This window comes from Cydia splendana, chromosome 20 (assembly GCF_910591565.1).
Source record: "Cydia splendana chromosome 20, ilCydSple1.2, whole genome shotgun sequence".
NCBI classification, from domain to species: Eukaryota; Metazoa; Arthropoda; class Insecta; order Lepidoptera; family Tortricidae; genus Cydia; species Cydia splendana.
Genome location: NC_085979.1, coordinates 4,206,708 through 4,230,758, shown reverse-complemented (window position 1 = coordinate 4,230,758; position 24,051 = coordinate 4,206,708). Strand labels below are relative to the sequence as shown.

At 38.9% G+C, this 24,051-nt stretch overlaps 1 protein-coding gene across 1 annotated transcript; it reads right to left on the bottom strand.

Annotated features, from left to right (window-relative positions):
- Positions 1-351: 351 nt before the first annotated feature.
- Positions 352-23,010, bottom strand: LOC134800667 (cathepsin K-like). The gene is made up of 13 exons (XM_063773149.1): positions 22,931-23,010; positions 21,944-22,037; positions 20,811-20,913; positions 19,298-19,419; positions 18,610-18,777; positions 17,894-18,009; positions 13,656-13,755; positions 12,106-12,186; positions 6,242-6,468; positions 5,412-5,538; positions 2,131-2,236; positions 1,062-1,246; positions 352-553 (listed from the first exon to the last, which is right to left on the bottom strand). Exons 1-13 carry the CDS (start codon positions 22,995-22,997, stop codon positions 373-375), a joined length of 1,677 nt encoding a protein of 558 aa, XP_063629219.1. The 5' UTR covers positions 22,998-23,010; the 3' UTR covers positions 352-372.
- Positions 23,011-24,051: the final 1,041 nt, after the last annotated feature.

Sequence of the window (24,051 nt, the reverse complement as noted above, 5' to 3'; positions counted from 1 at the left end):
GGGTAGAATAAGTAAGGCAGAGGGGATAGGGTGGGATTACACAATAGGGTAAACGGGTCTAGATAGAACGAAGCAGTTATTGTCCTTCGCCAAGATGAGAATACATCCCGCCTGTCCCCAAGTGGCGCCGTGGGAGTTCTTTATAATCCAGTAGTCGGTGCCATCGGTCAATAGGGTAGGGTAGGGTAGGTAGAGGGAGTAGGGTTACACTATAGGGTAAACCGGTCTAGATAGAACGAAGCAGTTATTGTCCTTCGCCGAGATGAGAATATATCCCGCCTGTCCCCAAGTGGCGCTGTGTCAGTTCTTTATAATCCAGTAGTCGGTGCCATCGGTCAATAGGGTAGGGTAGGATAGGTAGAGGGAGTAGGGTTACACTATAGGGTAAACCGGTCTAGATAGAACGAAGCAGTTATTGTCCTTAGCCGAGATGAGAATATACCCCGCCTGTCCCCAAGTGGCGCCGTGGGAGTTCTTTATAATCCAGTAGTCGGTGCCGTCGCGAACTCCGTAGCCGACTACCACGACGCCGTGGTTCGTGTGTCCTTTGTTACTGGAAATAAATATTAAATATTATAGGGACATTCTTACACAAATTGACTAAGTCCCACGGTAAGCTCAAGTAGGCTTGTGTTGTGGGTACTCAGACAAAGTTATATGTAATATACAAATACTTAAATACATAGGAAACATCCATGACTCAGGAACAAATATCTGTGCTCACCACACAAATAAATGCCGGGATTTGAACCCAGGAACATCGGCTTCACAGGCAGGGTCACTACCCACTAGGCCAGACCGGTCGTCAAAGAATCTGATGACAATCAGCAAACAGTACAAGGTCATGTTTGTTGAGTACTAGGTGAGGCAAATCGTTAATATATACGAGAAATAGAAAAGGGCACAAAATTGAACCTTGCGGGACACCCATTTTTACCTTCTGAGTTACTGTACTTAAGTTCCAGACCTCTAAATCCATAGTGGCGTAGCTTCCTGATCAGGGTGTCATGATGTACATGTTTCTGTATGTACGAGTATAAACTGCATGAAGTGTAACATACCAGTCAGGGTCATAGAAGACACCGCTGTCATAATATCGCATCTTCTTGTTGAAGTTGATGGACACAGCCACTGGTCCATACTTGTAGAGGGCCACCTTCAGCGCCTGGGCGTTGTGGGGGGTCGGCTTCGAGTAGCCTTTGATGGTGTATGTGGTTGTCATGTTATCCTTGTGGCATAAACCGTCCTGTAGGTATAAGTAGTAAAAACAAGTTCACTAAATAATCTATATAGACGTCATAGACGGCCGGCCGCACAGGCTTTAAGTTAGTTTTCGTTCATGTCGTCTCAAATATGGGTGAATATGGTATCGATGCATTCGGTGTAATGCCCTGAACACAAATATATGAGATGACAAGCGCGAAAGTGGTGGGGGTAGCAATGTACAAATTGCAGAACATTCCCAAAAAGCGGAAACGTTCTCGAGAATGTTCTCAGAACATTCTGCAACATGGATATTTATTGTTCCGCCATCTTGGATATTTTCCAAAAAAAATTTTTTGTCATAGGAATCTAGAGGCTTCTATCTCCCGCCATGCCAAATCTCAGCGCGTTCGGACCAACTTGAAAAAATAAAATAAAAAGTCGGCCATTTTGATTTTTTTAATGCAGTTTGTTTTGTCTCGGGGCCCTCTATGACATTTGGTTGAGCACCCCCCACCTATCACGCACCGTTTAAAAGTTGCCATACAAAATAAAAGTGGCCAGTTTTCCCGCAATTGTAGCATTTTTCCAAAAAAAATTTTTTCATAAGTATCTAAATTTCAGCGCGCTAGGACAAAAGTCGGAATTGGGGGTAAGGATACTACACCTAAACTTTCGTGAATATTCATGGTATAAACTACGATAAATAAATAAGTTCTCGTTCTCGAGAACATTCTCAGAAGTTACCGAGAAATTCTCATGTGTAAAGTTTCGCAACTTTGCAAAGTTCTCGTGCGTGCATTGCTAGGTGGGGGTAGTTGCTGTGACGCGGTTTTACTTTACAATAGACAAAGGATTAGCCGGTCGGGGCCAGCTATAAATCGAACAACTATACCTACATAAATATAGTTTAGTAGAGGAACCCACCTGTTCAAGATAAGAGCCGTATTCCTCCTCCACAGGGAGGCCATGTTTGACGATGTATTGGAAGGCGCTTTCCATCCAGCCGCCGTCGCAGCCCATGCAGCCCAGTCTAAGCAACATCACATCAATATACAAAACAGGCCAAGTGCGAGTCGGACTCGCGCACGAAGGGTTCCGTACCATTACGCAAATAACGGCATAAAAATCACGTTTGTTGTATGGGAGCCCCACTTAAATATTTATTTTATTGTGAAAATTTCAACTGCCTAGCTATCACAGTTCGTAAGTTACAGCCTGGTGACCGACAGACGGACGGACGGACGAACAGACGGACAGATGGATAGACGGATTATCTTAGTAAGACATATGCAACTTCCTTAACAAATATCTTATAAACATGACTAATAGTAACAAATCTAAAAATACTCAAAACACACTTAGTAGATCATCATCCAATCCTAACTCTATCTTCCTAAAACCTACCAATGAACTTGAAATTTATAGAATACTTATGTCGCTAAAAAACACCAAAGCATCTGGTCTGGACGAAATAACAACCCAAGTGCTAAAAATGTGTGCTTCTATTATTTGTTATCCTCTCTCACACGCGGTAAACTTATCCTTCACAGATGGAGTCTTCCCTGATGCACTGAAAGTGTCTTTAGTAAAGCCTATATTTAAAAAAGGGTGCAGATCAGACCCGAATAATTATAGACCTATATCTATTATTCCTGTCTTATCAAAGGTATTCGAGAGAGCAATGCATCACAGACTCAATGACTTCTTGGATAAACACGATATATATACGCCTAAACAGTTTGGTTTTCGCAAGGGCAAATCCACGACCCTAGCCTGCTTCGACTTAATAAAAACAGTCACCGAGAGCTTAAATCAGAAAACTCCAATAATAGCAATCTTCCTAGATATGAGCAAGGCCTTTGATTTTGTCGACCACGGAACACTCTTAAATAAATTAGAATTGTATGGAATTAGAGGCAAAGCACATGACTGGTTTAAAAGTTACTTAAGTCACAGAAGACAGTGTATAGAAGTTGAAAAAATCATCAGAAAAGATAAAAACACTTTGTATAAAGAAAAAATTAGGTCGAGTCTTTTGGTAAACAGAACCGGAGTACCTCAAGGCAGCATTCTCGGTCCATTGCTTTTCCTTATTGCCATAAATGACTTGCCGGATTGGATAGGACAAGACTGCATTCTTTTCGCGGACGACTCAACCCTCATAATAAAAGATGATAACAAAAACATACCCGAGTTTCAAAATAGCGTAAATAATACATTATCGAACGCAATCGATTGGTTAAATAAAAATAATTTAAATATTAATATAGCTAAGACGAAAGCTATGCAATTTAGTTCCTATAACGCAAATCCACCGCCTATTCAAATTAAATATGACAATACGTATGTAGAGTTAGTTGACACTGTAACATTTCTAGGTTTTATCATTGATAAAAATTTAAACTGGAAAATGCACGTAGACCATGTTTGCAAAAAATTGGAGAGATTTGTCTTTGCCCTCAAGAAACTGAGACAAACAGTATCAGTCGAAGCAGCTCTTACAGCGTACCATGGCTACGTGTCTTCTGTTTTAAGCTACGGATTATTACTTTGGGGAAACTCCATAGAGATAGAAAGAGTTTTTAAGCTACAGAAAAGGTGTATCCGAGCCTTAGATAACGCATGGTATCTTGAAAGCTGCAAACCCTTATTCAAAAAATTTAATCTGCTCCCGCTCCCATGTATGTATATAAAAGATGCGTGTCTATATGTCCAAGAAAACCCTGATAGTTTCATTCGACGCACTGAAACTAGCACAAGGCACACAAGGACTCAATACAGATATCTATTACATCAGCCTCCTTGTCACACTACAATCTATAAAAAAAATAGTTTTAACATGTGTTTAGTTCTGTACAATAGATTACCTGACGATATTAAACTACAGAACAGTCACTGTTTTAAAATCAAATTGGTTGAGTGGCTACAGGAAAAATGCTTCTATAGTACAAAGGAATATTTAGATAATATGTAATAATTGTATGGGCAAATATTGACGACCTAGAGGAAAATAAATTATAATTTGTAATTTATAATGTAATTTTTATCTTATTTTTATGATTGTATTTTAAATTATTTTATTGCAACTATTAATTTATTATTTGACTATTCCTAATTGAAGTAAATTTGTAAAATTCTTTTCTGTTTGTCTCTAATGTAATGTCTAGAATTGAATGTAAATATGTAAATAATATAGAATAATATAAATAGGGACTAAATGGATGCGATAATATGTAAACACATTAATATTACTAATGTATTGACCTATTATTGTATAAAACGTTGCAATATTTGTACACCTGCATGCAGGTTGAATACGCATGTACTACTTTAAATTAAATTAAGATCCCATGTAAACCGTATTATGACAAATAAAATATTGATTGATTGATTGATTGATTGATTGATAATAGGGTCCCGTTTTACCCTATGGGTACGGAACCCTAAAAAGTAACAGTGGACCGACGCCTTTGATATTTGCGTAAATGCCGACACTGCACAAGAACCAGTAGGGTTGCCACAGACTTTTATACAACTGACCAAAACTTACAAACATTTCAAATAAGACACGCTAGCCCTGTAAGTAGTACCGAGCTACTAACAATGGCGATGTATGCAGCTCGGGTGCGCACGCATAGAATCTTGTCAAACTATACCATTTCCCATGCGAAACTTATATACCCCCAAGCACAGTCGACCAACGACTGTTCACTGAGATCGACGATCCGACCGCCATTGCTGCGGGCTACAGCCCTCTACTCGACGAACACAAGACTCTCCAAGTGCTGGAAATGTGTCAACATGGTCTCAACCCCAGGCACAGTCAACCAGAGACTGCTCACTAAGATCGACGATCCGACCGCCATTGCTGCGAGCTACAGCCCTCTACTCGACGAACACAAGAATCTCCAAGTACTAGAATTATGTCAACACGGTGTCACCCCCAGGCACAGTCGACCAATGATTGCTCACTAAGATCGACGATCCGACCGCCATTGCTGCGTGCTACAGCCCTCTACTCGACGAACACAAGACTCTCCAAGTGCTAGAAATGTGTCAACATGGTCTCACCCCCATACAGGCACAGTCGACCAACGACTCTTCACTGAGATCGACGATCCGACCGCCATTGCTGCGGGCTACAGCCCTCTACTCGATGAACACAAGAATCTCCAGGTACTAGAAATATGTCAATACGGTCTCACCCCCAGGCACAGTCAACCAGAGACTGCTCACTGAGGTCGACGATCCGTCCGCCATTGCTGCGCGCTACAGCGCCCTCTACAGCCGCCGTCGACGCAAACGCCCAGCAGGAGCCGCAATGCGCCTGATCTGCATAAAAAAATGTTAGTTAATTCTTCTCTTAAGTACTCCACTATTTAATTGCACAGACGACGAACGGCTGCTATAATATTGCAAACTAACTTTATTATTTTATTTAAAACCATAAACATAAATAATAATTGAAATCAAACTTACAATAAAAGGTAACCTAAAATTAAAATTACCTACAAAACTAAAACTAATACCTAAAAAATAAATAAAACATGATCACTTTTAACTGGTGAAATAACTCCCTCCATTCTCAAATCGAAGCTCTCCGGTAAATCTTCAGCAAGCCTCCTGACTTCTTCATCAGAGTGGAAGAGATGTGTGGCCTCCATTTCTAGAGGATTAGGTATTGCCTTAACATTAATTAGTTTTGCAAACTTACTTTTAACTGGCGAAATAACTCCCCCCATTCTCAAATCAAAGTTTTCCGGTAACTCCTCAGCAAGTCTCCTGGCTTCTTCATCAGAGCGGAAGCGATGTGTGGCTTCCAATTCTAGAGTGTTAGGTATTGCCCGTAAACATTAATTCGTTTTGCAAACTTACTTTTCACTGGCGAAATAACCTCGTCCATTCTCAAATCGAAATTCTCCGGTAACTCCTCAGCAAGCCTCCTGACTTCTTCATCAGAGTGGAAGGTATGTGTGGCCAGTTCTGAGGGGCTAGTTAAGAAGCCTGTAAGCATTAATTCGTTTTGCAAACTTACTTTTCACTGGCGAAATAACTCCCTCCATCCTCAAATCGAAGTTTTCCGGTAACTCCTCAGCAAGCCTCCTGACTTCTTCATCAGAGTGGAAGGGATGTGTGGCCTCCAGCTCTGGGGGGTTGGGGAGGAGGCCTGTGAGAATCTCCATCTCGTCCAAGGTGCGATCGACGAATTGGTTCAGGGATAACTTATACCCGAGGTTCTGACGGTTGTGGTGCTCTATCATTCTGAAAAGTCATACGAATTAAGATTTCGACGATGGGTCTGGCCTAGTCGGTAGTGGCCCTGCCATGAAGCCGATGGTCCTGGATTCGAATACCGGTAAGGGTATTTATTTGTGTGATGAGCACCGATATTTGTTCCTGAGTCATTAATGTTGTCATGAAGTATATATATTATACTGGCGACCCGCCCCGGCTTCGTATGAGTTAACAAATTATACACCTAAACCTTCCTCAAGAATCACTCTATTGATAGGTGAAAATCGCATGAAAACCCATTGAGTAGTTTTTAAGTTTATCGAGAACATACAAACAAACAGACAGGCGCGGCGGGGGACTTTGTTTTATAAGGTGTAGTGAGTGTCTGAGTGATATATTTCTCTATGGACAAAATGGAAACTCTTTTATTTTTTTTATTTACGCCATTCATATAATTAGTACAGCTGATAGTATGAGTTAATGATGTTTCAACAGGTGGGTCTAAATATATGCAGTTTTTTGTTTACTTAAATGAGTAACAATGTAAGTTTTTATTGCTAATTGTGTCGCTTAACTTCAAACTCGGGTAAATCCATTCGACCCTCTCAGCAAATATCTACCCTATTACCTTTTCTTAATACCAATATCGCGTAATCTGACAGATGGATTTACCCGAGTTCGAAGTTAAGCGACTCAATTGTAGAAAATTAGAGAAGAAGTTCGAAATACTTACTTTTCATAACACAATTTATATTAAAAAAAATTCCCGAGTTACCGGCCGCTCTCAAACGTTGATAGCCTGTTTTGTATACTTAATAATAGCGTTTCAAATAATTTTTAAACGAAATATTTCAATAACCGAGGCAATGTGGAAATATTGCCATCAATCCGAGGTAAAACTAGGTCCAAGGTACAAGAGTTTCCCCTACATGTTCAGGTATTTTTGAGCACCTTGGCCGCTCCGATATATTTGATGCGACTGTACCAGAAGCTTCAGAATCTTTCCATTCCTTGCTTATGTTTACATACTATTAGTCACTCTGATTAATCGTTGCTTTCCACGAAATTGTCTAGGTCAATTAGGATAAACCGTCAAAACAAGAATGAATTTACTCAAGTGCATTTAACAGTGATGGAACCACGGGTAATTTAAATTAGCAAAATGCTAAACGTTTGACTTGGCTTTATTCTTGGAATTGTATAATAGATCTCGTAGAACACAAAATACCGGCCAATATCGGCCATGTTGCAGTGTACGCGACAATAAATATTGACATATCGTACTGAAGGAAATTAAAGAATTACCATTCGTTTTAAACGACAACGGTTTCATTCACTTGAATTTTTAGTCGCTATTGGCGACATGGCGCTATTGGCGTTGTCGTTTAAACAGTTTAAAATATGTCTCACGAAAGTTTAATTACGATCTAACGAATGATAATAAAAATAATCGAAAGACATTTCTTTTGATTAGGTACATGATAATTATACTCTGGCAAATCCACTTTGTTAAAAATGTAAGTGAGGAAGACCACCCTTCCCGTATACATTTTTTTTTTAATTTGCCACTTAGTGCTACTGACAGAAATGGTACATCGAATTATTTTTCCAAATACATTGTCTGAGATACCTCAATGCGTTTCGATATCTTTATAAAGTTCAATTCCGTCGACGAAGCTTTTCTGTAACTTTTATTTTCGAACTTCCCATCCCTGCAAATATTATAAATGTGAAAATAAACAGAGTTACTGTTTGTCTGTTATCTCTTCACTTCAACCGCTGAAACGATTTAAATGAAATTAGGTATAGAGCTTCTTCAGGCCCGAGAAAGAACATAAGATATTTTCACAAGAACATAATGTATTTTTATCAATCATTATCATCCCACGCAGACGAAGTCGCGGGCAAAAAGTACTATAATATACATATCGGTCAGTCAACTATAAGATAATGAGTCATAATGGTTAGCAATTTGCTAATTTTAAATACCCGTCCCTCCAGTGCTTTAAGTACGTCACAAGCTACGCCGTATAAAATATAAAAGACAGACCAGAATGGCAACAATACCAAATATTACAAGACATAGTAGATATTAATTTCGATAATTACTTACAAGTTCGATAAAATGAGATTTTTAATTCTGGTTGCCGTCTTCCTTTTAATAGTAAGTATTTTCCTACGCTTATTTAAAGTTCTAAGTTACTATATTTACTACTATTTTAAAATGTTTTGAAATTGTAATAGAAATTGCAGACCCATAAGTCAAAAAAATAAAGACATAGAACCGTTTAATGGTAATTTTAAGACCAATCTTTGCAATTATTTTCTATCGAGCCGATTTCGTTCAATTATATCTCGAGTCCTTCCACGGTCTTTAAAATATAATGATTATAATGAATATTAACATTTTTTAGTACCAAGTTTCAAATACCTAGTTGTTCTTACAAAACTGCTTAAGTTACCTACATCAGTTTCACGGACATTGGGTATTGACAGCCCATTAAGAAATTTTATGCCATGACCCAGCTGGCCGAACTATTAGGCATCTGAGGTCGCTTTGACTGCAGCCTTGGGCACTGGTGGCCTTAGCCACTATTTCTTTCGTATAGGGTAATTAGCCAGGTAACTGGTCACCGGCCAATAACTGGCCACCCTAAGTAAAAATGAATTATATTCACCTATAAACAGAATTCATTTTAGTATAAGGTTTCAAAAACTGGCCAGCCTTCAATAACTAGCCACCATATACTATAATAAATTCTGTTTATAGGTGAATAGAATTATTTTTTAGTTTAGGGTGGCCAGTTACTAACAGGTGGCCAGTTACTGGCGAATTACCCTACGACATTTATTTCAGTTTGTTGTTTTTGTTTTCAGACTGCCCTCACAGCTGCTGTTCCCATACCAGGTACGATTTCCAATGCCAAACTTTGGTAAAGTTAACGAAATGTAAAGTGAGCCGATCTTGTTCAAACTTGTTCGAGAGATTGGCTCACTTTATATTTCGTCAACCTCACCAATTAATTTAATAATTAATTTAATTAAATACTTACTAATTTTTACGAATTTAATTTTCGGGTAGTTATAACATTTATTGGTTAACCCATAGATTTATAAGGCATAGATAGAGTGTTCGTACATACCAAGTGAAGCCATTTCAAGTGCGACGTCACGTCGCACTCGTGTCACCGTATTCGAACGGCCCTGGCAGTTCTCAAGGTCAAATCGGTTTGTGTACACCTCCCGTTTAAAAATCAAAAACACAGAAAAAATGATTGATTTCACCATTCACTGCACGAATGGGTGTCACAACGCATCATATCATAAAAACAAACGTATCGAGTTTAATGTGATATTTAAACGTAATCGTAAATACAAAAATACCATGGTATAATAATATACTCCGCCTGGTACTCCATTCCCGTCTTTTCTAGGTCACCTAACTGACACGCGCCTACGTCATCATGCGACAGCGCTATATGATAATATGCGATAGCGCTATATATAGCGGCCATGTTGTTGTGACGTAGCCCCGTGTCACTCTGGGAATGGAAGACCATGTTTTATTAGACTATGAAAAATACAAAGTTTCGTCAGCCGCCATTTCTTATAAATGTTGCCAGTGTAGTGAATATTTTTTCCTCAAAATGAGACATGACGTTTACATTCTAAAATGAATACGCTTAGTTGAAGTTCCTTGTATAATTCTATAAAAATTATATATTTTTAAATATTTCATTATTTTATTTCAATTTATGTATTATATTTATTATTTTATGCACATTTTAAATAAAAAATAGTAAAAATGTATCAGTTTTTTAATTGAAAACTACAGAAATGCAAAAAATCCTTAAAAGGAACATAAAAAGCTTTTGCTACAAATGCAAATCTACACACTTACAAATTATTACAAATAACCAAGTGTTAAGGATGTGGTTAAAATACCCCACTTTGAGGGAAATATCTATATACTGGCCACACGTTTTTGTATATATGTGTGTGTTGCTGAGCGTAAAACACGAGCCTCGCACGCACACATCGATCGTGTTTCGGCTTCACTTTTGACAGGTTAGCCGTATGGGGACTATCTGTCTATGCGTTATTAGTTTAAGGGTTAACCAACCAAATACAAAACCGTCTGGATCAGTCACTGAACGACCTGACCATTTAATAACACTTATATCATTGACGTTATTACGGGCACTAAAAATGGTACTAGTTCAGCGGTGTCACCCACTAATTCGAGCCGATCGTGCAGTCTAACTAGGAAATGCTCCCGGTACTGAGTTTGTATGGCGAGAACCGGTACTGTATTTGTATAGAAAACGAGTACCGGGAGCACTCCCTAAGTCTAACGCAACTAGTTGCGATCAAGCGCGCGCGTGATGCGAACTCATCAACCAATAATCGATTTATAGCGGTGTAGCGGTGTCAGACCGCTTTACTGGCCCCATTCTTATTGCTCGTAAGGCTAGTCCTGAGATATATGTACGTCAATTACTTATATTAACATCAAAAAGTTGATTTATTGACCCAAAAAAACATAATAATAACAGCATAGGTACCTTCAGATCCACAGCGCAGGCTTCGTCATCATACAGATATGTCATCCACCTCAGGTTTCGTCAAAAACCTTCTTCTTATATTAACTTCGCTTGTTTTTTCACTCACATTTTCTAAGCTTATCGTGAGGTCTACCGACAGCTCACAGCCACTTTTCATTATTATTTTAACTAACAATGAGCTAGACTTTCTTATTGTGTAATGATTGTGTATAATTAATTTGTTTCAGTATCTGCTCCGCCAGGACCGTTTGGGCCTTTTGGCCCTGTGGACCCGGGTTGTGGAGGATAATTACCTATCAGCAAAATTAAAATTGACTAGAATAAAGTTTACTTCGTCTTTGTATTATTTTTCATTCAGCGATTTAGGCGTGAAGAGGTAACAGACAGACAGACAGACGCTTTCGCATTTATAACATTAGAATGAATTGGTAGAACATATATGTTCAATCCCGTTAAAATAATTATATTCCGGTTTACAACTGCCTATTTCTCATATTCGATTAAAATAGATGATTTAATAAACAACTTTAATACCTACTTTTTACATTTTACTTTATATACCTATACAAATTTACTAAATTTAAGGAAAAAATCCTATAGTCTGTATCTTTAGGTATTTAAATAAAAGTAAACAAAATCTACCCTCAACTGACTTAAGGAGCCATAGATGAAAACATTACACGATCAAATAATGTAGGTCAGGTCGTTCATTGACTGATCCAGGCGGTTTTGTATTTGGTTACTAACCAATAAATGTAAAAACTACCCGAAAGCGTACAAATTGTTTGTTTACATTTATTTAAATACCTAAAGATACAGAGTATAAGTAGGTATATACAGGGTGGCTACAAAAATACTGCATTCCTGTTGCCAGGGACTATGACGGACCTGCCACTATGGGACCAACCCCGAAATCACGAAAAAAAATTACCCTCCCATAGAAAATGGACCAGCCAAAATGTATGAAACAGCCAAATTTTTTTTTTGCGATTTCGGGTTTGGTCCCATAGTAAAAGTTGCTCAGTATAATCCCAAAACTTCCCTGACAATACGAATGCAGTTATTTTAGCCATCCAGTGTAGTAGAAAAAGTCACTTACTCCCAATTTTCATGAAAAATAGCTTTTCTCATTTCATGCTCGGTTTCGCTGTCGTAATTTTTCCCGTTATGTTTTTTGTAACTGAAAACAAACAATCGAATTTAAACTGTTGTGAACCATAGGTACAGTCAGCAGCAAAAGTTGCTAAGCGGGCGAGGTATTCAAAATTACCTTGACACGCCCTTATTCTCTTAACAATAAAGTCGCGTCAAGATCATTTTGAACAACTGGCCCGCTTAGCAACTTCTGCTGCTGACTGTGCTAACCTTAAGCTATTCCGGCTCAATAATGGGGTTAAAAGTTCGAAGCATTTTACAGATGGTGCCAGCAATAGGTTGTACCAGTGGGGAGACACTCCTGACTTCGGGCAAACTCGGCTCCTCTCAGCTCAGCATTGCTCCGAGCAATTATTAGGGTTGGCGTCCCTTTGCGTGCACGACCACAGATAAGATAATGACTTGAATTCTGATAACCCTATACAGGATGGAAAAATCGAGTGCCACATCCAAAATCAAATTTAAAAGGTAATTGTTAGTTTTCATGGCCTTCCGTTATTCTGATTGTATTTGTTATTTAGAGAAAAATGAACCTTATCAGTAAACCTTTCAATCTGCATCATAAAATACGGCATGTTATTTTTTGTTACATTTATCCGGTTCGAGTCCCGACTGAGGCAAGCGATTTTTCATAAATCCTTAAATTGTAACAACTTAAAATGTAGAATTTATTCTTTTTAAAAACAAAGGAAAGTCTCCTTTACACAAAATGTGCTATTTACAATATTTAAGGTAGTTGCCATCCATGTGGCACTCGATTTTTCCATCCTGTATAGTCGACAGGGATAGTGCCATAAGTTAGAAAGGTACATGATTCGACCCTGAATCGCTGTCAAACTTCGGTTTTGTAGGAAGTGTCCTTTCTGTACGGTAGTATACTTATTCTGTTGTTGTACCTTGGTTTGTTGACATAAAAGGGCATAAAATTAGAACTATGTAATGTGGTAGTGTGCAGTGAATGGAGAATTAATCTAGAAACGTTTAACCACCATTTTAAAGTCAACGGCCGGTAGTCCACGTGCTACTTGTAAAGTCCAGCTATAGCTTAAGAAGTAATGAAATCACCGTACACTGTCTTGTACTAACCGTATAATTTTAGTCGTATTTAAAGGATGACTCATGCTAGACCGGGCCGGGGCCGGGCCGGAGCTTTCGGCGCTACGTTTTCTATGGAAAGCACGTGATGACGGATCAGCCGTCATAGAAAATGACATGTCGGACGCCTCGGTCAGGGCACGGCCCGCGGTCTAGCGTGAGTCATCCTTAAAGCTCCTATACCTTGACACTGGCGAAATAGTCCCACTGAAGCCATTTAATTTTAAAAGAATGAATGAATGAATGAATGAAAGAATGAATGAATGAATGAATGAATGAATGAATGAATGAATGAATGAATGAAAGAATGAATGAATGAAAGAATGAATGAATGAAAGAAATAATGCATAATAATGCATGAATGAATGAAAGAATGAATGAATAAATGAATAAACCCACCTATGAAAAGCAATATCCACATCAGTCTCCTTTGCTGGATGAAGGTGCTTTATATCGTTGTTAAAATCTTCACCCAGCCTCCCCATGTATTCGCAGTCATCTGTGAAATCAAGAAGACATTTTAAATTAAAGGAAAAATGGAAAAGTTCAGCTTCCGGCATGACTTGAACTTGCGATATTTCGGAACACCAGTCCTGTAGATATTTGTGTATTTGTATCCCACCAAAAACATTTCATGTAAAGTGTTGCCAAGACTAGGTGCATAAAGCTTTGACACTAAAAAGTTATCAGATCCTGTCGTAGGTAGGTACCAAGACTTTTACTCTGTAAGTCCTAACTTTATAAGCTCTAACTGTATAAAGCCAACATCTTGGTCAAACAGTACGGTATGGCTCAGCCGTTGGCCAGTAGGTGTGTTGATAAGTTTACTAACGACATGGTATAGGTACAAAACATTTCAGCTCTCTAGCATTATCCAAGCCGAAACTACAAGGGTTCGAAAATACGACGAAACATGCCGAGTAAATATATGAACTGCCTTTTGCCCTTTGTCTCGTCTTGACGTGCACAGCCGTGCACTTTCTGTACCTAGTACTATTATTTATTCTGTGGTGATAGTAAGAACATACCTCTCCCTTTGGGACGTCATCTGCCGTCGGCTTACAATCGCAAATAGTCTCAGCTGCCCGTGTTTGGTTCACGACTTCCAAACTGCGTACCTTAACATGGCGCAGTCAGTAGGATCAGAATTCAGAACCTACGCTCCCAAACCAACCAACAACCAACCAACTAACCAACCAACCAACCAACCGACCGACCAACCACTGACTGACTGCCGGAGCCTACCAGAAACAAACAAAAAAGAAGGAATGGAAAATTCGCACGCTTCTGGCAAGCTCATGTAGGTTAGAGTCAGACCGTGAATAGTCTGCAGCGATTTTGATAGCCCACGCAGTGCAAGTGTCATTTTAAACGTCAAACTTCTATGAAATTATGACGTATAAATAACACTTACACTGCGTGGGCTATCAAATCCGCTGCAGACTTTTCTTGGTGCGACTCTAGTTGCATAAAAGCGATTGTATCGGAGGTTTAAATTTAAAAATTTTTAAATAAGTAGTATCGCTTGCAGACGTATCTGCTGGATAAAAAAAAAACAAGAACTTAATGGCATAAACAATCTAAAGAATAAAATCGGTTTCTTTATTTTTCATACGTTGTACTCAAGACAATCAATTATTATGCGACCCAATGTAGACCCTACGGTGCCTATCTCGTCGCATAATAATTGATTGTCCTAATGTAATGTTACGCATTAAAAAACTCTTTTCGCATAAAAATTATGCTCCAGCTGAAACAGAAAGTATTTTCAAAAATATTTTGCATAGGTGTTCTAGAATAGAATAGGTTTTTTCAGAAAATTTAATAGTCAGCACAACAACAATTATGCGAAATGAGTTTTATGCTTAGCATTACATTAGGACAATCAATTTTTATGTGACCAAATATAGACCCGTTGTATGTACTTGATACCTGGGCCGCCCAGCAGGAAGACGTCCTATCGGACGCCCCAGGTATCGCTGGTGCGACATGGTGGAGGCGGATCTGCGCGAACTTCGAGTCAACAATAGGGAATTAATCTAGAAACGTTTAACCACCATTTTAAAGTCAACGGCCGGTAGTCCACGTGCTACTTGTAAAGTCCAGCTATAGCTTAAGAAGTAATGAAATCACCATACACTGTCTTGTACTAACCGTATAATTTTAGTCGTATTTAAAGGATGACTCATGCTAGACCGGGCCGGGGCCGGGCCGGAGCTTTCGGCGCTACGTTTTCTATGGAAAGCACGTGATCACGGATCAGCCGTCATAGAAAATGACATGTCGGACGCCTCGGTCAGGGCACGGCCCGCGGTCTAGCGTGAGTCATCCTTAAAGCTCCTATACCTTGACACTGGCGAAATAGTCCCACTGAAGCCATTTAATTTTAAAAGAATGAATGAATGAATGAATGAATGAAAGAATGAATGAATGAATGAATGAATGAATGAATGAATGAATGAATGAATGAATGAATGAAAGAATGAATGAATGAAAGAAATAATGCATAATAATGCATGAATGAATGAAAGAATGAATGAATAAATGAATAAACCCACCTATGAAAAGCAATATCCACATCAGTCTCCTTTGCTGGATGAAGGTGCTTTATATCGTTGTTAAAATCTTCACCCAGCCTCCCCATGTATTCGCAGTCATCTGTGAAATCAAGAAGACATTTTAAATTAAAGGATAAATGGAAAAGTTCAGCTTCCGGCATGACTTGAACTTGCGATATTTCGGAACACCAGTCCTGTAGATATTTGTGTATTTGTATCCCACCAAAAACATTTCATGTAAAGTGTTGCCAAGACTAGGTGCATAAAGCTTTGACACTAAAAAGTTATCAGATCCTGTCGTAGGTAGGTACCAAGACTTTTACTCTGTAAGTCCTAACTTTATAAGCTCTAACTGTATAAAGCCAACATCTTGGTCAAACAGTACGGTATGGCTCAGCCGTTGGCCAGTAGGTGTGTTGATAAGTTTACTAACGACATGGTATAGGTACAAAACATTTCAGCTCTCCAGCATTATCCAGGCCGAAACTACAAGGGTTCGAAAATACGACGAAACATGCCGAGTAAATATATGAACTGCCTTTTGCCCTTTGTCTCGTCTTGACGTGCACAGCCGTGCACTTTCTGTACCTAGTACTATTATTTATTCTGTGGTGATAGTAAGAACTTACCTCTCCCTTTGGGACGTCGTCTGCTGTCGGCTTACAATCGCAAATAGTCTCAGCTGCCCGTGTTTGGTTCACGACTTCCAAACTGCGTACCTTAACATGGCGCAGTCAGTAGGATCAGAATTCAGAACCTACGCTCCCAAACCAACCAACAACCAACCAACTAACCAACCAACCAACCAACCGACCGACCAACCACTGACTGACTGCCGGAGCCTACCAGAAACAAACAAAAAAGAAGGAATGGAAAATTCGCACGCTTCTGGCAAGCTCATGTAGGTTAGAGTCAGACCGTGAATAGTCTGCAGCGATTTTGATAGCCCACGCAGTGCAAGTGTCATTTTAAACGTCAAACTTCTATGAAATTATGACGTATAAATAACACTTACACTGCGTGGGCTATCAAATCCGCTGCAGACTTTTCTTGGTGCGACTCTAGTTGCATAAAAGCGATTGTATCAGAGGTTTAAATTTAAAAAATTGTAAATAAGTAGTATCGCTTGCAGGCGTATCTGCTGGATAAAAAAAAACAAGAACTTAATGGCATAAACAATCTAAAGAATAAAATCGGTTTCTTTATTTTTCATACGTTGTACTCAAGACAATCAATTATTATGCGACCCAATGTAGACCCTACGGTGCCTATCTCGTCGCATAATAATTGATTGTCCTAATGTAATGTTACGCATTAAAAAACTCTTTTCGCATAAAAATTATGCTCCAGCTGAAACAGAAAGTATTTTCAAAAATATTTTGCATAGGTGTTCTAGAATAGAATAGGTTTTTCAGAAAATTTAATAGTTTCAGCACAATAACAATTATGCGAAATGAGTTTTATGCTTAGCATTACATTAGGACAATCAATTTTTATGTGACCAAATATAGACCCGTTGTATGTACTTGATACCTGGGCCGCCCAGCAGGAAGACGTCCTATCGGACGCCCCAGGTATCGCTGGTGCGATATGGTGGAGGCGGATCTGCGCGAACTTCGAGTCAACAATAGGGAATATTACGCGAAACTCTGCGTAGGTAGCGCCACTACCACTATCTGTCACAATCTGGGGGTCTACCGCGAAACAAGAAAATCTAAATTTCGTTATCTAACCTCTCTATCACTCTTGCATATTCGAGCGATAAAGAGGCAGATAACTAAATTTCGATTTTCGCGTTTACCGGTAGGCCCTTGTTAACCGCCTTGATGCATCAATGTCATAATTTATTGTCTGTGAAAACTTGTGAAAAAATAGTTTAAGGCACAGTATGTATAAGTTAGTCTATGAGTTTACTAGAGTCGGTAGTGCTGCACTCTGGCGGCAGAACATTGCAGTAATATCCCCTATTGGCGAGTCCTGTGCGACCTAGGACCGAGAAAAGTGGCGCTGTCTTGTGTCGGAGGCAAAGTCTCATTTTGGGTCGCTGAGCCAACGAAGTAAGTAGTTGTATGAACTTGCCTGTGTCCCCTTCATCCAAATCCTCTTCCTCCACAGTGGGCTCGTAGCTGTAATAGTTGGTGATGATGTGAGCTGTCATCGCGCCGTTCTTCATTAAGTAGTTCTTGGCTACGAATCTGTGAAACAGTCACAGAGTTCGAATAACTTAAAGGCAGTACCGTCTTTACCATACGCATACGGGGCCCCAGGGCCTCCATCCTCAGGGGGGGCCGAATAACAGACAGAACAGTATATTTGATTAGATTACCCATAAAAAATAGAAGATTATAGTAGAAAAATGTTAGTTTAATTCCCTTTCTTTACTTTACAAAAGGGCCCCAAATTCTTATGTGCACAAGGGCCCCAGCATAGTTTAAGACGGCCCCGCTTAAGGGTCCCATTTGATAGTCGAAAACTAAAATACTTACATTTTCGTTAATTTCGATATCGAAAATCACTAGACACCTCGGCACAGATGTAGTGCATAATTATTTTCCTTCGTATTTTCACGGAAACGTACAAACGTGTCTTGCTATTTCAGTCAGTCTCGGTACAAAAAGTGCTGAGGTTGATTGAAGTGTGATTTTTGTCATCATCATCATCGAGGAGAGCGCGTAAGGGGACAAACTTACAGCATTTGGCAACGTCACATATTCAAAATTAAGCATTGGTTCACTGTGTACTACTGGTTCATTGTTGGCTACCCTTAATGATAGTGGTTATAAGTGACCTTTTACCTGACAGGTATATCGTAGTCATCACTCTGGTACGTGTACAGAATTCTCTCCTGCCATCTTTTTTCCTGGAATACCCTTCCATACTTCCACACCGCCACTTTTTTCCCCTCCAATTCTTCATTGCCTAAAAAAATAAATAAAATAAATACATAAATATTAGGGGGACATCTTACACAGATCAACCTAGCCCCAAACTAAGCAAAGCTTGTACTATGGATATGGGTGCTAGGCGACGATATACATACTTATATAAATAATACATACTTATATACATAGAAAACAACCATGACTCAGGAACAAATATTTGTGTTCGTCACACAAATAAATGCCCTTACCGGGATTCGAACCCAGGACCATCGTCTTCGCAGGCAGGGTCACAACCCACTAGGCCAGACCGGTCGTCGAAGGTTAACGAAGGTTATAAATAACTTTTTCACCGCAGCAGCTCGAACAAGAGTTCTTTGCTGCTTAAAAACGGTGAGAAAAATAACCTTCAACCTATATATTCGAATGTCGAATGTGAAATGGATTAGAACATTCTGTATTAAAGGCGGGAAAGAATTTTCGAACGAGTGTGAATTGAAGCCCAAAGCCGAAGACGGGACTTAATTGACGCGAGTAATTAATTAATTAATTGTATTGCAGAGTTAGCTAGACGGACTCTAGTTTGATAAAAATGATAAAATACTTGCCTATATGTTCAAAGTGTTCGATTTTAGGCAGACTTGATTCGATATCTTCCTCGTCACTTATTTCTTGCATGCCACACGTGATCTTATTCTGGTATTCTTCTGTAGATTGGGGCATTAGCTGTATGCAAAATAAGTTTGTTATAATATATCAATATTACATTACAAATGTGAAACTGAAAATATTTGAAGTGAAATGACAGTTGACATATTATAAATTACTAAAGGACATAAACAGGAATATAAAACTAAAACTAACTACAATAAAATAACTAAAACTAAAATTTTTAAATACCTATAATTATCAATGTAAAAGTTATATTAACAGCAAGTAAAATATAAACTTAAGTACATATATTACTTTGCTTCAAAATTTACCCCCAAATTCGAAATTTAATTTAAATTCTAAAAATATGTAGAGTTATACCAAGAAAAGTCTGCAGCGATTTTGATAGCCCACGCAGTGCAAGTGTTATTTATACGTCATATTTTCATAGAAGTCTGACGTTTAAAATAACATTTGCACTGCGGGGACTATCAAAATCACTGCAGACTTTTCTTGGCCTAACATTAACAAATTCATTTATTTAGGAATGTAGATAACATCGAGTAATAAATATAACGGTAAAAGCCAAGAGATACCTGAAGGAACTGACATTAGAGACCATCCATCGTCTCTAGAGTTATAGTAAATCATTATACATCTGTAGTGCCTAATTGTTTTCCATCGTATTTTCTCGGAAACGTTCGTATTTGTCATGCTATTTCAGTCAACCTCAGTACTTTTGGTTCCGACACTGACGGAAATAGCAAGACACGTTCGTACTTTTCCGTGAAAATACGATGGAAAATAATTATGCACTACATCTGTACAAATATCGTGCTAGAGAATTCCTAAGGTTGCCTAATAGGCCAATCAAATTAGATCCAAAAAAAGCGATTTGAGGAATTAATTCCCAGCAAGCTAGAAATCATTTTAATACCTTCATTAGGTCCTAAATACGTATAATCCGAGTTTGCTCCATCCCAGGAGGTGTGGATAAATTTTGGGGGCCTTGGGAGATACATTTTACCTTGGATTGATAAAACCATTCGATGTAGAAGGGACCCACCATCAATTACAATGTCACTACCAGCAAGGTTGATGTGTATCAGACACTGGTTCAAAAAAATTCGGATTTTAACACGATTATACAAAAAAAGAAATCTCTAAGTGGCGGCCATTTTGTACAATCTTTGACTACGAACTCATATTAAGGTACTATCTTTCGGATCCTCAGATATCAATTTTTATCATGATTAGAGCAAATTTTCCGCCGGACGTACCGTTTTTCAACTACAAGCAAAATTAAACTAAAAAAGAACAAATTTTTTCCCACAACTCCTGGAATGGAGCAAACTCGGATTACGCAAATTTTGAACCAAATGAAGGTATTAAGACGATTTCCAGCTTGCTGGGAATTCATTCCTGGAAAAAATCTAATTTGATTGATCTATTATAAGTATACGTACGCTGTAGACGTAGCCATGTTCCTCATCGGTCTCCCAGTGGTAATACTTCTTGACCAGTCCGCCGTAGAAGTCAATACGGGAGCGGTTGACAGCGGCGCTGGACCTGATTAAGAGGGGACGTTAGAAATTAGAAGAAAATTCAAAATTTTGCTCGTTAGATCCCTCGTCACGGCAACATTATCATATATATGACGTTATCTATGAAAAGGGACCTTATTGTCGATGGCGCTTACGCCATTATTAACGATGCTCCGATATAAATACAATGCCGCGCGACGCTGTGCGGCGTAAGCGCCATCGACAATAAGGTCCCTTTTCATAGATAATGCCCCATATTAAGGTTGACTCACGTTAGACCGGGCCGGAGTTTCCAGAGCTTCGTTGTCTATGAAAAACACCACGTGGTCACCGATCAGCCGTCATAGAAAATGACATGTCCGTCGCCCCGGTCCGGGCATGGCCCGGGCACGGCCCGGTCTAGCGTGAGTCTTCCTTTAGGGTTATACACATTTTTTAGCAATCTCGTTCGCGTCTTTCCTGTAGACATCGCAAATTTAAGGGAACCTAAAGCTTATTTTTACGCGGCATCTTTACAGGCGGGATACATTTTTTCAGTACTTGAGAGTCTTGAGACTCAAATAAAAAAAACGGGATCTCTATGTACCTACCAGAGTCGTTAACTTTGATTGTATTGTCCACAGAAGTGACCTTTTTTCTAAAATGTGTTTGACCCATTAGCATGTGGATGGTTGTTGAAGAAGATAATAAACCAGTCTTAACCTAACCTCCTGAGACTAAATGTACATTAGAATGTACTTATTCGTTGCAATCTAATTTGAACATTTCATGAACCAAATAATTTCTTTCATTGCTGTTTAAAACAAACGAAATTCGTTCCAATTGACTTATAGAATAAGGTTCAAATTAAAAATTGGTAAACTTTGTATGTTGGGTCTTACGAGGTTAAAGCAGTGCTCGTTTTTGACTCACGTTCCCTGTGCCCTTACATCAATACATAAAAAATAAAGTCTCCTACCGCCTCTGTCTGTATGTTCGCAATAAACTCAAAAGCTACTGAAAGGATTTTCAGCTATTGCCATTTTTGCTACGGAACCCTAAAAAATTAAGTTTACCACATCTCCATAGTCTCCGCAATGCCGGCATCTAGGTTAATCTTCTCCGCTTTTATATGGTACTCCGTTGGCCAGACCAGGGTTTCGGATTCATCTGTGAACGTAGTTTCAACATTTTTGAAATAAAAGTCAAAATATATTGTAAAATTGGCGAAAGAGGTCCGAGATACCGCTTTTTAGGGTTCCGTACCCAAAGGGTAAAACGGGACCCTATTACTAAGACTCCGCTGTCCGTCCGTCCGTCCGTCTGTCACCAGGCTGTATCTCACGAACCGTGATAGCTAGACAGTTGAAATTTTCACAGCTGATGTATTTCTGTTGCCGCTATAACAACAAATACTGAAAAGTACGGAACCCTCGGTGGGCGAGTCCGACTCGCACTTGTCCGCTTTTTTATACAAACGTAATCCTCATTTTTCTCTCTGGATATTAACATTATTGAAAATAAATATTTTGACACACGGCCCGATTTCGACATTCGAACTTTAAGATACGTCAATTAATAGATCTAGAAACGATATGTCAGAGTCAAATGTGACGTTTATTCAAACAAAAATGTCACTTTTGACACTGACACATCTAATCCATATCGCTTCTAGATCTATTAATTGACGTATCTTAAAGTTCGAATCGGGCAGACAGATTTATGCATATCAACCACAGCTAAATAAATTGCTGGATGTTGTTTAGCAAAAATGTGTCAACCGGCAACCCACATTAATTTTTTATTAAAATTTCAACTTTTTTTGAGTTGACTTTTTATTGCAAAATGGCTGTGGGTTGACACATTATTACGTATCAGCATTATGATAGGAGGGGCGGAAAAATCAAACGGAGGGGCGTTTGATTTTTTTCGAATTTTTTATTATTATAAAACTTACGAGCATTTAAATATTTGTATTATGTTTCGCCGCAAATGTTAAATTAGTATTTCCAATAGGTAGTACTGAATATCAATAATTTCATAGTTTTGAAATGACAACTTACCCATAAAACTATATCCAACATTGTATTTAACACAAATTAACAACATGAATAAACCGAGCGAAGCCATGGTGTAAATATGTTTAAAACTAATGTAATATCAACGTAGTCCTTTTATAGTGTTATTTTATCAAATACCGCTTAATTATGAGTTTATTATCACTATAATCAGAGCCAGTCAGAGTCTAAAGGATGACTCACGCTAGACCGGGCCGTTCCCGGGCAGTGCCCGGGCCGAGGCGTCCGGTCCGACATGACATTTTCTATGACGGCTGATCATGATCACGTGGTGCTTTCCATAGAAAACGAAGCCCCGGAAGCTCCGGCCTGGCCACGACCTAACGTGAGTCATCCTTAATGGCTGCTATAAATTTTTTAAATATATAATAATAACTAATCAACTGTAAACTCTACCTAATGTGTGAATGTCACGCCCTCGCCAGACAATGAATGAAGGAGTTTGGAGCAGGCTATCTGGAACCAAAGGAATTTAAAACGCTACCCATGAGCTCCATCATCCGGCGCATGGAGATGGTCGAAAAAACTCTTGAGTAGTTGACGGATCCTTCCTAAAGAGGGGGGGGGGGGGGGGCAAAGGCCCCCGAAAATCATAAGATAAACAACTGGAAAAAGACCCAAGTGAGAGGACCTAATTAAGGTTTTTAATGTGTAGATCCGATGTCCCGGCGGAAAGTTTTCCAAAATTGCATTATTTCCACGTGAATAACTTTTAGAAACTTCACACTTTTCCAATTTTTGTAAATTTTACGCAACTTTTACACCGGTAGGAAAATTACACGTTAAATATTATTAAAACTTGCCCAAAAAGCTTGGTAAAAACCAGTTTTGACTAATATCTACATTCGGATTCGAAAAGTGTAATATCGTGAAATTTACACGCAGCTGCAAAAATGCATGGCCCTTTAATGAATGAATTCCACTTTTTCAGCTAATTGACATAAATGGCAATCCGTGCGTTATGAAAGTACCTACTTAAACTCTACACTTTCCAAAAAGGTTTACATTTACTACCTTGTAATTTTGGCGTGTGTGTGACTTTTCGGATTATGAAAAATTAGGACCACTTGCACCATTCACTAACTACGGGGTTAACCGGTTAAACC